Source organism: Molothrus aeneus, chromosome 5 (genome assembly GCF_037042795.1).
Source record: "Molothrus aeneus isolate 106 chromosome 5, BPBGC_Maene_1.0, whole genome shotgun sequence".
Classification (NCBI taxonomy): Eukaryota; Metazoa; Chordata; class Aves; order Passeriformes; family Icteridae; genus Molothrus; species Molothrus aeneus.
This window is the reverse complement of record NC_089650.1, coordinates 25,777,923-25,790,755: the sequence shown is the minus strand read 5'-3', so window position 1 is coordinate 25,790,755 and position 12,833 is coordinate 25,777,923. Positions and strand designations below refer to the sequence as shown.

The 12,833-nt window shown below is 40.0% G+C and overlaps 1 protein-coding gene across 1 annotated transcript in view; it reads left to right on the top strand.

Annotated features, from left to right (window-relative positions):
- Positions 1-12,833, top strand: part of PLXNC1 (plexin C1) — a 71,224-nt gene that overhangs the window by 29,301 nt on the left and 29,090 nt on the right. Inside the window, exons 10-17 of the mRNA XM_066549755.1 lie at positions 1,914-2,053; positions 3,089-3,268; positions 4,537-4,624; positions 5,535-5,741; positions 5,854-6,045; positions 9,451-9,550; positions 10,609-10,710; positions 11,060-11,163. Of these exons, the coding sequence (XP_066405852.1) occupies positions 1,914-2,053; positions 3,089-3,268; positions 4,537-4,624; positions 5,535-5,741; positions 5,854-6,045; positions 9,451-9,550; positions 10,609-10,710; positions 11,060-11,163 (1,113 nt within the window). The remainder of the gene's footprint in view (positions 1-1,913; positions 2,054-3,088; positions 3,269-4,536; positions 4,625-5,534; positions 5,742-5,853; positions 6,046-9,450; positions 9,551-10,608; positions 10,711-11,059; positions 11,164-12,833) is intronic.

The following is a 12,833-nucleotide window of genomic DNA, read 5'->3' as shown; positions in this document are numbered from 1 at the left end:
GTGATTGCAGAGGGGACTGAAACTTTCCGTGAACAATACTTCCTGTGATTTCTTTGTGTGTAAGAAAAGAAGCAAGGCAGGTCATCTGAAGCACTCTGTGGTGTGTGGTGCCCAGCAAAGAGACCAGTGGGAGCCCTGAGGCACCACAGTGAAACGCTGCACCCCTGGGCAATGGGTGCCTGGCATTTCCCTCACCGGGGTTCACAGCCCTGATGCAGTCCAGGGATCTCCATGTGTTTGTGTTATGTGCATGCTGTGGTATTCTGGTGCTTCAGGGATCCCTGGTGGTTACCAGTGAGAACCCAAAGCAGTGTTTTCCTTCTTTCTGTGGTATTTGGCTTCTGAATTTCTGTGAGGATATTGACTGTCCTTGGTGCACTGGAGGTTGGATGCAAGCAGAAAGATGGAGGTGAAGAAATAGTGGTTTGCTGGCTTTAATCTCTTAGATTTCTGCTTCACTTGTCCTGTCCCAAGGATTAAACTGATTTCCAGATCATCATGGGAGTGAATTTTCCCCCTCAGGCTGTTTGTGAGGGATTTCCTTTGCCTTCCTCTATTATCCACACAAGAGGTCATCTTGGAGGCCCTTTTACAGGACCTCTGGCCCCAGCCTTTGCACTCTCTGGCCTTTTCCTAAGGCTCAAGCTGCAGCTTTCAGTCAGTGGTGACAGATGCCTCATTTGCTCTGGAGTGCTCTGGCATTCAGTGAACCGTGGCAGCATGTGGGGACAATGTGCAGGGACCCTTTTGAAATGGTCAAAGTGTTGTGACCCCAATGGTCCCTCAGGCTACCAGCCCAAAGTCTTAGTGCTGCTTTGGGTACATAAAATTATTGATGGTGAGAAAAATCTGTAGGATGGACTTTCCTAGAGGCTGTGCACCAGCACCCTTAACAGGATCAGGAAGACTGAACTTCCCAGTGAATGTGTCCAGGGGTACACAGCAGAAATCAGGATAATCACAATGCTCTAAAAACTCAAATTAAACTAGTAGTACTAGTTTAGGCAGTCTAAAGTTAAGCTAAAAATGGTCTGCCAGAGCAGGTCCCAAACAGTTTGTGGTTTCACATGCGTATTCTCCTGTTTTTTTGAATGTTTCAGTTTGTTGTCTGAAAGATAGACAGAGAGGAAGCTGTCTGTGTGATTGTAAAACTGGGGAAGCAGCAAAACTGATTAAACATGAGATGCTGTCAAAAGTATCAAGAGAATACAGTAGGGGAAAAAAAATCTCTTCTTGCTCAGTAGTGTAAGTAAGTTAGAATAAGTAAACATAGACAAAGAAGAGCACAGTTTTCTGCAAGACTGTGACAACATCACAGCAAACTAGAGTTGTTTCTAAATGCTGGAGAACTTCTTAGCGTAAAAATACGATACCAAAAGACTCCCCTGCAGTTGTTTTATACCTTTAATTCTATGTATGACTTTGAAAAGACTTTCTAGTAAAGCTAATTCTGGGGTGCTTTCTCAAATTTTCATTCAAGGATTTCACCCTGCTTCCCCTTTTCAGGTCACAAAAGATGCCTTCATTTGTTCATCTGATCTCTCATAGTGACAGCACCATGGGTTTTGTCTTGCCTTTTTCTTTAGTTCTTCAGGGGTCACATGAAATGTATCATTTCAAGCTGGGTTTTTATGCTACCTACCTTCCAGCATGTCAGACTATGATTCCTTTAGGCAACTTTCTTATGAGATAAATTGAAATATAAAATATGTAGGTGAAAGTAGTTGCTTTGTAATGAAGTTGTGATTGACAGTACTTCCCAGGATTAAGTTAAACAGGATTTAAAATTATTAATAAAAATGTATCCCAGTGCCATAAAATCTGCGTTCCTGAGTACTGGTTGTTTTTACAGCTGTTGCTTATCTGCCCAGCCTTTTCATAACCAGATCTTGTTTTGCTTTCTTTCCTAATAGCATATCAGCATTCAATCCATTGAACCTTTGTGGATTTCTACATTAGGCAAAAGTGAAATAACAGTCAAAGGAGAAAACTTTACCCATGCATCAGGCATAAAACTGATACTGACTGGAATCACTGGCTGTAAACCAGACGTGTGAGTTAAATTGAAAAATAACACTATTTACTTTGCATGGTGAAAATTATATCCATTTTGCTCTAGCAATATGGTTGTGTGAACAGTTGTCATATAACTCTCCTCAGGAGAGCAGAGGATGCTCTGCACTCCTTTAGTCAAACTTTCACTTTAAATTACCAAGGGATGAAAATGAATTTGGGTTTGAGTACAACACAAAGGATGGGCGGGTTGTCAGTTCTCTCAGTGGCAGTAGGACAGTTTCATATCTGTGGCTCTCTATGCCTTCTAGCAATCACCAAGAAGCTGGATCACAGGAAAGCCTCAGTTTTTGTTTGAATCTCCTCTGCCTCAAAATATTCCTCATATATTCTAGGATTCTGCTTGTAAAGCACAGACACCATGCCAGGGAATGAAATCTCTTGTACAACAGCTCCTATTTTTCTCTGTTGATGATCACACTGTGTAAGCCCTTAGATAATTAGGCAGTCTTATTCTGAATCAGTTATTTTCAGGTGCAGCTGCAAGGGTTGCCTGTGATTAGGAAGCCCATTTTACATAGCTAGCACTTGAAAAAGTAGTGTTCAATTTTTGCTTCAACCATGAATTTTCAGGGAACCACTGAGAAAAAAGGAGAGAAGGAGGGTTAGACAGGAAGTAGAGAGAAAGAGGAAGGAGTGAAAAAATGGGAGAAAAGGGAGAAAAAAAGAAGAAAGAAAAGGAAAATGAAGATTGTCATTCTTGACTAGCTCATGGAGCACGCTGTTAGCACAGAGAAGTACACAGTAAACAGCAAAATCACACATTACATAGCCTCATCCCAGGGTTGATTATCTATACTGTTTTGTGTGATTATTGTCACATAGCAACTTCATTCAAAAGATGCCCTACTTTGTCTCTTCAACTCCCTGCTCTCTCTTTCCACCTCCATCTGGCAGCTCAGACAGAGATTCAGTTCTCTTTTCTCCTTGTCTCCTGCTGTAGGCTATAGGCTTCATGTAGTAACACCAATAAGTGGCATCTTGTGTTTCAGTGTTTGTTTTCTTTCTTCTCCAGCATTAAAGTCAGAAATGTGCTAAATGATACACAAATGACATTTGCTCTCCCACCAACACGTAAAGAGGCCAAAAGTATATGCATCCAGGCTAATGGGAAAAAATGTTCACCACCAATGACCCTGCATTATGTTTCTCTGCCATCATGTTCTAGAATTACACCAAATACCTCCTGGATCAGGTAAGTTTGTCTTTCTGTACTTTTTATGTATTTATTCAAATGTAATTGCACTGAGCCCATATGAGCCTTCTTCCTTGGCCAGACTGCAGCTGAAGCAAGTTTGGAAGACTGCTGTAAGCTTTGTATTGGATAAATTTAAGCCTGTGAAGTGATTTAATAGATAGGGTCATAGTAGCTGCAAGATGGATTCTGTAGATTTCTGCCTACCTCAGGTCTCCTTTACAGAAGTCAAAAGTAGTCTGTTCCTACTAAACCTAAACCCAAAATATGGATAGCGTAAATTCTAACTCCAATTAATTTGATTTCTTGATGCTAGTATAGCCTTCATCTGTGAAACGGTATAAAGTATCAGTGGAGTGGAAGTGAAATGAAAATAATCATCATTGCACTGATGTACACAGACTTGCTTTACAATATGATTCCCTAAAGCCAAAAGAGCTCTTTTCAAGCCTTTGCTGTGTTCTGCAGAAAACTCACAGACCTGGTAAAAGACTTAGAGTGGTTTTAAAGATATTCTCTGGCACAGCTTTCCACCTGTCCCTCTGCTTTCACAGTTTTTACCTGTTCTCATGTTCTGAACCTGATATCTTGTCAAGTGAGGATTTGAGGGAATGGGTTGGGCTGGCAGCTGCAGCAGCTAAGCAGCCAGGATGCATGCCCTCATCTCCAGGTGAGAGGCAGCTCAGGCATCTGGATATTCATCATACCTTCAGCCACTCCAACTCTGTAGAGCAGAGCCTGTGAGCCACAGCCCTCAGACACAAGCAGCATTGTGTGCTGAGACAGATGGTCTGAACACCGCCGAGAATGTTTCCTGTGAGGAGCCTGGGACAATGAGTTTGTCCTGAAGAAGGCAAGAATTAAGCACAGGCAGGGCTGTACTGGGGCAGTGAAACACCACAATGCTCTTTCTTTGAGACAGAATATTAAATCATGGTTGAGTTCCTTGGCTGCATAAATAAAAAGAAAGGTGAAGAGTCCCTGAAAAGGAGTATGCGTGTGTATGCAATCAAGTCCTGTGGTTTTGGGGTAGCAAAAGTATTTACCATGACATTATGAGGAAAGAGTGGAAGTACACTGTATAGCTCAAATTATCTTGTTCTGCAGTTTGACTTTATTATGTTGTCTGCTACCAAGGCAAAATGCACTTGAGTAGTTTATTCACAGCTGAACCCTTAATGCAGGATGTGTCTGTGTGAAGAGAGATAATATTAACCTCCCTTTCTCACCACGTTTGTTTGTGTTTTGTTTTGCTTTGGTTTTTGCAGTGGTGGCCGCAAAATTACCACAACTGGTAGAAATTTTAATGTGGTGGACAGTGTGATTATTTCAGATGACCAGAGATCAAACCTCACAGTAAGTCTGAACCTCCTTTATAGTACCAGATAGAGGTCTCTTGATGCATGAGGTTGTTTTCCTAAGGTTTGAGGAGAAGAGACCTCAATAATTTCCGAACACTTTCACGGACATGTCAGTCACCCTGCTGAAATAAATATGACCACTTACAGGATTACAGTTATACACATTCTTAGTACAGAATCACAAATACACATAAGCTGCTCTCCTGCATAATTCCCTGAGATTTTTTTATGGTCTAGGGACAAATCTGTCCTTTTTGAGTCTCCCCAGTCTCCACATATGGGTGTGTTGGGGGAGGGCCTGCTATGCTTCCCTCTGGGTCTGTGCTGAAAGCCCACAGGGTACCACTGCCTCAGTGAGTGGCAGCAGGCTGGAGCTGTGTTGGGATGAAACCCTTTCTCCAAGGTTGTGAGGAGGTGAGCACTTTGTTGACCCTTGCAGCACAGAGACCAGAACACAGCAGAATCACCCAGTGGAGTAAACAATGACCCAATGCTACAATGACTGGAGCAACCCCTTCTCTCAGGAATTAATTTAGAAAGAGCAAATTCCTAGGAGTGCTGGAGAGCTTGTCTTACTCTTCTCTTGTCACCTGCATTGAGGGGAAAGAAGGAAAATTCATTGTCACAATTCCTGTCTCATTGCAGGAAGTAGTTACCCTAGCAGTGAGCAATCAGCCTTAAAGCAGTGTGCAGAGTGTGTGACAAATGCAGTTAAAGGTAGACATGAGCTCAACACAGAAATTTTTCCAGGTGCTCTGCATGCAGCCCTGATCTCAGAGAAGATGTTTAGCAGGTAGCTGTGTGAAGCCAGGAAGACACTAAAATAAATTTGAGTGCCTCTGTTTGTGATTGTACCCACTGTTGAGTATTTAATGACTGTGAGAGCTTTGCTATTGCATTTCTAGGTCTCTAGGTGTCCTGGAAATGCATCTGAATATCATTATTTAACTCCAAGCCTGAGCCATGCAACAGAGGGTAAAGTTGTTGATATGATGTTAAAAGTGGATACTACCTTTATACCATGTGTCAAATTACACTATCACCCAGACCCAGTGTTCATTAACTACCAACTGCATACTGAACTGGATCCTGATCTGGAATTAAAAATATATGTAAGTTTTGAAATAATGAACTACAGTACCTAATTTAAAATAGTGCTTGGAAATAATTTTTTTTCTTACTATATTTAGTGACTGATCATTGCCTTCAATTTTTTCCCTCTAGAAAGAAAATGATAACTTGAATATTTCTAAAACGGAGGTAGAGGTTTATCTATTATATATGACTGGTGCACAGACCAAAAAGATATGGTTCAGTGTCCAAAATATTACCAAAAAGCCAGACCGCAGCACCATACTGTGCAAATTCAAAAGGGAAGGAACCGACAAGATTGACTTTTCCACTGTGAAAGTTTTTGTAAGTAGAAATCCCTTTTGTTGCAATTCAGCAGTGTTTGAATGTTTATACAAGAGTGGTGAAATGTAGTACAGTTTTGGTAGTACAGTTTTCTTCCTCATACCTAAGCATGCCTGCCTAGCTTAGGTGCACTGACAGAACTGAGTTCATTTTCTGTCTGGTCACAGGGGTGGTGTCAGAGGTAAGCTTTGCAGGCAGAGCTGAATTCCCTGCTGCTGAGCTCCAGGAGAGCAGTAGCAGTCACACCTTTTATCTGCAGAGCAGACATCATTGGAACAGCATCACTGTCTCCAGGAGAGCCCCTCATCTTACATCTGTAAGCAATCTAATTTTCCATTGGCCATGAGGAAAAGAATTGTGTTCTCCCAGTCGCTTTTTCCTACTAAAGTAGGTAAGGATCTGTCTCAGGGATCACCAGTGAGACAGAAGGCATTTCTAGATGAAAAATGGGGTGGAATTCAATGTGCACTGGGAAAGCTAAAATGCTTTGAGCATGTGGCACAAAGCCAGGCCCAAATATAAGGACATTAGCATGGATGTCAAAGCTGAATTGCAGCTTAAGATATTTGCTCCATGAATAAGATGAAGATACAAATTTTTTAAATGCTATGATTACCATTTATGAAGGAGAAAAATGATGCCAGACTCTTATTGCAGTGTATGGTGGTATAAAACTGAAATAACTCTATTGACTTCAAGGCATATGGCTCATAGTAAAGATTAACCAAGCTATTCTTGATTTTTTATCACTTTTAACTGATCCCCCATCTGTGGATCCTGCCATCTGAGCCAGTTATGGCATGGAAAAGCCTTTCTGAGTTTGGTGTTGCATTTAAAAATCAGTGTTGCCCTGCTCTATCACATGCTCATCCTGCAGACTTCATAGAAGTGACTGTCATAGAAAGGCCACCACTTTACTAAAGCAAATCAAATGCAATAGTTACCATGTAACATTGCACTTCTAGTACCTTTATCATTTTTTTCCAACATAAGAAAAATATAGAAGTAGCAAATCCTCACATTTTTTAAAACCTTATGAGTAGATCGTCATAGAAGAAGTAGGGCCACTGAAAAAAAGGATAAGATGGGTATAAAATATAAGTTTGACTCAAGAATAAATGTATCTCTGGCCTTAGTTTTCCAGAAGAAATAAGATATTGAGTGTGGGTTCAAAGACAGAATGACCAGTCTGCATGAAGGTGGCAGAGAAGAAAATGCCATTCTTGTGGCAGAAGGAAGATTCAGACAGATCAAAGGGCTCAAGACAGCAGGAGCAGGATCATTCCCATCATAGCACTGAGGGAAAACTGACACATGACAATGTAAGCTTAGTAGGAAAGATTTTAAATAAAGCAGAGGTCAGGAGACGTATGACTGGAGAGCAGCAAATAAAAACTCAGTATTTTAAATTGGAAAAACCCCCAAACCCTAGGCAAATGGAGGCTTGCTGATTTAATCCTAGCTCTATGTAACACTTGAGAATGTATTCTGAATTACTCATGAAAGACCTGGAGGTAAGTGGAAAATGGGATAATTGTCAAAATCCTTTTAATGAAAGCAGATCATGCTAGATATCTTTATTTTCTAAGATGAGTGATTTCCTCAACAACAAAAAAGCTATAGATCCCATGTACCTGGAAGTCATTCAGTAAACTATTTAACATGGTGATTATGAGGCTGCCAGGGGTTAGAAAAATCACACACTGTGTGTGGGGAGCTGGCTCTGGGCAATGCTGATATTCATACAGATATTCTTTAATATCACCACTGACTTGAACACAAAAATCAGGCATGCACTGGTAACACTTGCTGATGACATAAAGCTCAGAGGCATTACCAGGCCAGAGAAGGTTTTATAATGTCATGCGGAAAAATGAAATTAATTTAGGAATAGGAATTGGATTAATTCAGGTGTACCTTACATAGTCTGTGATTCATAAGCAAGAAAAAAAGATGAGGAAAGAAATGAGACCACTAGATAGGAAGGTTATGGTGAAGAATAAAGATAATTGAAATATAAGCATATAATTAAGTGAATGCTTTGTCTCACTTTTCAAGGATGAGTAAACAAGGATGAGTAAAAGAAATTTCTGCTTTAGGAAGTCTTCAGTTGGCTATGAGAAGTCTAGAAAAGTAGATGTATTAGCACAGGATGGTTAATGTATTTAGCCACTAATGCATTTGAGCCTTGGAAAAGGCTAATGAGGTCCTAGGAAGGCACAGACCAGAAGGACTTTGCATAGGAACTGTGAAAACATAGAAACATCAGAGGAAAAAGTAGCATTTGATGAAGGAAATAGATCTGCTTTGTCTTCTGTTCCTTGCAGCCCCAGAAATATAAAGGCTGTGTCCCTCCAGCCCTGTAGGATTTTTTGCTTGCTTGTGTCTGTATAGCTGTGATGTGAGTCTCCATTTGGCAGTCTGCAGCTGCCCTGGCTGCTCACCTCCTGTGACAAGCCACTGATTGCAATCACCAGATCTCTGCCTTCCCTGCTGTAACCCAAAATAATTTCAACTCAACCCTCCTTTTCAATTATCTCAAGCTCATTTCTATCCCTGGCACTTGGTGGTATTCTTTTTATGTGCCAAAACATATTTTTGTGTCTAGCCTGTTTATAGCTTCAGCTACCCTTTATTTATGTGCTTCTGCAGTCCTCTTTCAGATCCTCCTTTGTGAATTTTCTTCTGCCATAATTATCAGTGGTAAATGCCTCAGTCTGGCATTTGGCAGACTTCAGCACTTTCATGTATCCCTAAGAATTAATGCCTGTCCTGCCTTTGCAAGCCCATGGCTGGGGGATGTTGTACATGTATTGTAACATGTTCATGTACATGTTGTACCTGTATCGTGCATTGCATTTTTTCTTAACAACCCTCAGGAACAACGTCCTACATAAAGGGGTTGAAACTTCCTCAGAGAAACAGGGAAGAGGGCTGTAGGCCAGGTGTCTGAAAAATTCTACTTCCCTCATTCTTACTATGAGTCTTATCTTTTCTGCTCAGCAGAGTAACACTGTGAGTGCAAACACATGACTTCCTTGTTTCAAAATGCCAAAATGTTTAGCAGTGACTCTTGAGTGCATGAGCCACATGGCCCAGCTGAAGGCCAGATCTTGCCTTTCATTTGAGGGCTCTACTTTGCAGCAAGAGCATGACAAAATTTGGTGGTACATAAGGACTTCTAAATTTTTTCATTATTGCTCTGTTACCCTGCTTAAACATCAAGTACAGTAGAAGTTAAGTTAATGTTGGTTCATATGCGTTTTGCTGAACCTCTACTATTATTCCCAGTAATCTACCGTTGTCCTTACGTGCCTTAAATACTTTTTTTAGGTACATTAAATGTCATTTAAAGCACTGATATAATGCCTGTCCTCTATTAACACAGCCATTGCTTTTCTTTAGGTCAAACTAGGAAATTTTGAGCATGAAGTCAAACCAACATCATCACACATATATTTATATGTTCTTATTTTGCTGCCTATTGTGGTGGGTGTCATTATAGGTAAGTACAATAATGTATTATCAGCTTTTGATTTGCTGAAGGGTATGATCAGGACATAGACACTGCACATACTCACATGTCTGGAACTGTCACAAACAGTCTGATGTTTTGCCCTGTTCCCAATTAGAGTGGACAAAGTTAACTCTGTTCTGGTGGTGAAATCTGAATTGTCAGACTGCAGCACATCACGAGCATGTTACAAGACAGTAACATTTCTGTCTGTTCTGCTGGGATTACTCACTTTCACTTCATGAAGCAAGCCACAGAACTGACATCCTGGAGTCACAACTTGGTCCCTTCCAGCTGTCAGAGCTCAGCTACCCTCCTGTCCCTGGGGCAGATGTACCCTAACAAACTGCTTATCCTCAGTCAGTGTTTGTGGTGTTTCTGCCCAGTCTCATTTGGATGATTCATGAATTTGTGAGTCATTACTAAACTGAGGGAGGTAAATAGTTATCCCCTTCTCTTCCTGGTGCTCCCTTTTTTTAATGAGTCTTTTTACCTGGTTATATATTTGATAAACCTGTATTTATTTCAATTAGTATAGGGGTTTGTTCATTTGGTTGATTGCTTTTTTAAAGTTCATTTTAAAAAGGAGCCATATGTCACACCTTTATTCTCTCTAAATAAGCTTTAGAAAAGTTAACAATTTGTAAGTGGATTTTCTGTTCAACTGATTTTTTTGTTTAATCAGTTGATTAAACAAAACTGATTTTTTTTTTAATCAGTGCTACCTTAAGTAGGTTGCTATTAGTAGAAGTGGTTGTCAGAGTCTGTGTCTCACTGTGCAGGCTGTATATAACAGGATATGCTGCACTTTCAAATAAAGTTAGGTTGACAATTCAAGACCTTGTTAAATGGAATGATTTTTCTAAAGATTGGGGTATATATAGATCCAGATAACTAGGGCTCATGGGTACTAGTACAGGGACAACAACAAAACACTAATTGTGCAAATGTACATTAATCTTTGTGTTTCTTGATAATAAATTATGTCTTGTATAGGATTTTTCTGTTCTGTGATTTCTGTACTCAGAGTCTTTTTTTCTTCCTTTTAGCGGCATTCATAGTTACCAGATACAAATCCAAAGAGTTAACTCGTAAACAGAGTCAGCAACTTGAGCTGCTGGAGTATGAGATCCGTAAGGAAATACGTGAGGGTAGGTCTGCAGCATATTTTCTGAACTGAAACTGTCAAGAAGCTCACATTGTATAAACATTTTCCTTTTGTAGCTGTTAGAATATTTTTGTGTTGTATCAGAGTTGCTGTTTAATATTGTAAGCACTGCAGTAGTAGATAGCACTGAGCTAATAGGATTGCATGTAGTATTTCCTTCAACAAAAAAGTAGATTGCTACTTTCCAGCTCCTAAGAGCTTCAGCTGTAAAAACAGCCCCTTTTCCCTGAAAACTGGTTTTGAAGGAATATCTACTGAGGCCAAGTTATAATTGTGATTTTGTGTCAACTAAACTAACTCTCTGGGTGGGGATGTGGGGGTTGCTTTTTCAGGATTTGCTGAACTGCAGATGGATGAATTAGATGTGGTGGACAGTTTTGGAACGGTTCCCTTCCTTGACTACAAACACTTTGCTCTTAGAACTTTCTTTCCAGAGGTAAATATTTACAAGTCTTTCAGTTGTCAGCCCTGACTAATAGTAAAAAATTGAGGAAGGTCAGGATCAAATAACTAAAGAAGATACTACACAGTAATTGCACTTTGTTCTCACAAGAAACTTTTCTTAAATCAAGAATTACCAAAGAACACTTAAATATATCTCTGTATTTAGCCAAGCCTTTGTGCTGTAGATAAAGCATCATTCTTGAATTTTCAAGGGTTGTGTGTGTCCATTTATTTTTGTTCAGCCTCACTGAGCTGCTTGCCTTTCAGGCTATCTTAACTAAGCTATAATTTATCCATTGCTTTCTTTTGTACCCATGCTTTCACTTCCAATGCTATAGCTAATTAAAGTAACAGTCAGGCTAGCTAACATGCTAGCTAACATCATGACACTTCCTAATTAGACTTGTGGGATGAAGAGATGGCTCTAAGATGGTGCTGACTTTCTACACCAAGGTGGTGACAGAAATGGTAAGATGTTGATTCAAAGGGGTTCAGCTCAAATACTTAGAAATGACATGAGTAGTTAACTGCTTTCCAGTTTAGAGGCAGATATTTTCAGTGTTTGTTGAAGCAGTTTGGCCACTGCATCAGATGACCAAAGAGGTGTTCTCTTGAATGTTTTACTTCTCTTACTAATTTTTTTTTGCCTGTGTGGCACATTATGAGGCTGGTAGGTGTCTTTGAAACAGCTTTCAATATTACACCGTGATGGTAACCAGTACTTACGAGCATTTATCCAATTGGCAGAAGCTGTGATCTCAACTGGTGATATTTTCCTGTATGACTGGCACCAGTAAGTAGAAGCTTGGTTAGTTTAGGGCATAACTGGTATGGATGTGAATTATCTACCGGGCTTCGTGTATTACTCATCACTGCTGCAGCCAGGTCTTGCACTCTGGCACACTTCTTCACTTCATTGCTGTTTGTGATCCTAGCAAAGGCTCATTGTGATAAAGTTAAATACATGTGGTAGTGCAGAATCAGGACCTTTGGTTTTTGTTTGAAACCAAATACCAGACACCAAAGAAGAATAATATTTAGCAATTACATATGCAAAATCCCTGTATCATTTGAGTCCAGTTCTCACACCAAAGGGAATATCTCTGCTGGTACTACTGTTATGCCCCCAGCCTAATTTTTAAAGGGTCACCAGGTGGTTTGAAGAAAGTGGAAAAGAAACTTTACTTCCTGCATCTCTTTCCTTTCTGTTTGTTTTGTTGCCAGGTATATCAGCATTAAAATGGCATTTTATTCTTAAGAATATACCTTTTCCTATACTTTCCCTTGTCAAAACAGTAATAGTCTGTAGAAGCTGACTCAGTGGAAATGCTGTGCTCTATGCAAATAAAAAGTTAAGAAAAAAGGTATAAAATTTCCCACTCTGCTGCAGTCTGTAAAGTAAAAATGGAAAGGGCTCCTGTTTTGCCTTGGTGAGTCTCATGCCACTGCACATCCTGGAAATTATTTCAGTTGGATTTTGTCTCAGTTTGAAATACTTATCCCACAAAGGTACACTTGCTACTGTTAGCTCTCTACAAACATACAGTGTCAGGCAGCTTACTTAAACTGTTGTATACCAATTTCTTCTGCTAAGTACTTACTGTTTACATTGCAGTAGTGTCCAAACATGCCTTGTGCTGTAAGAATGTGGCAGAAAAGCAG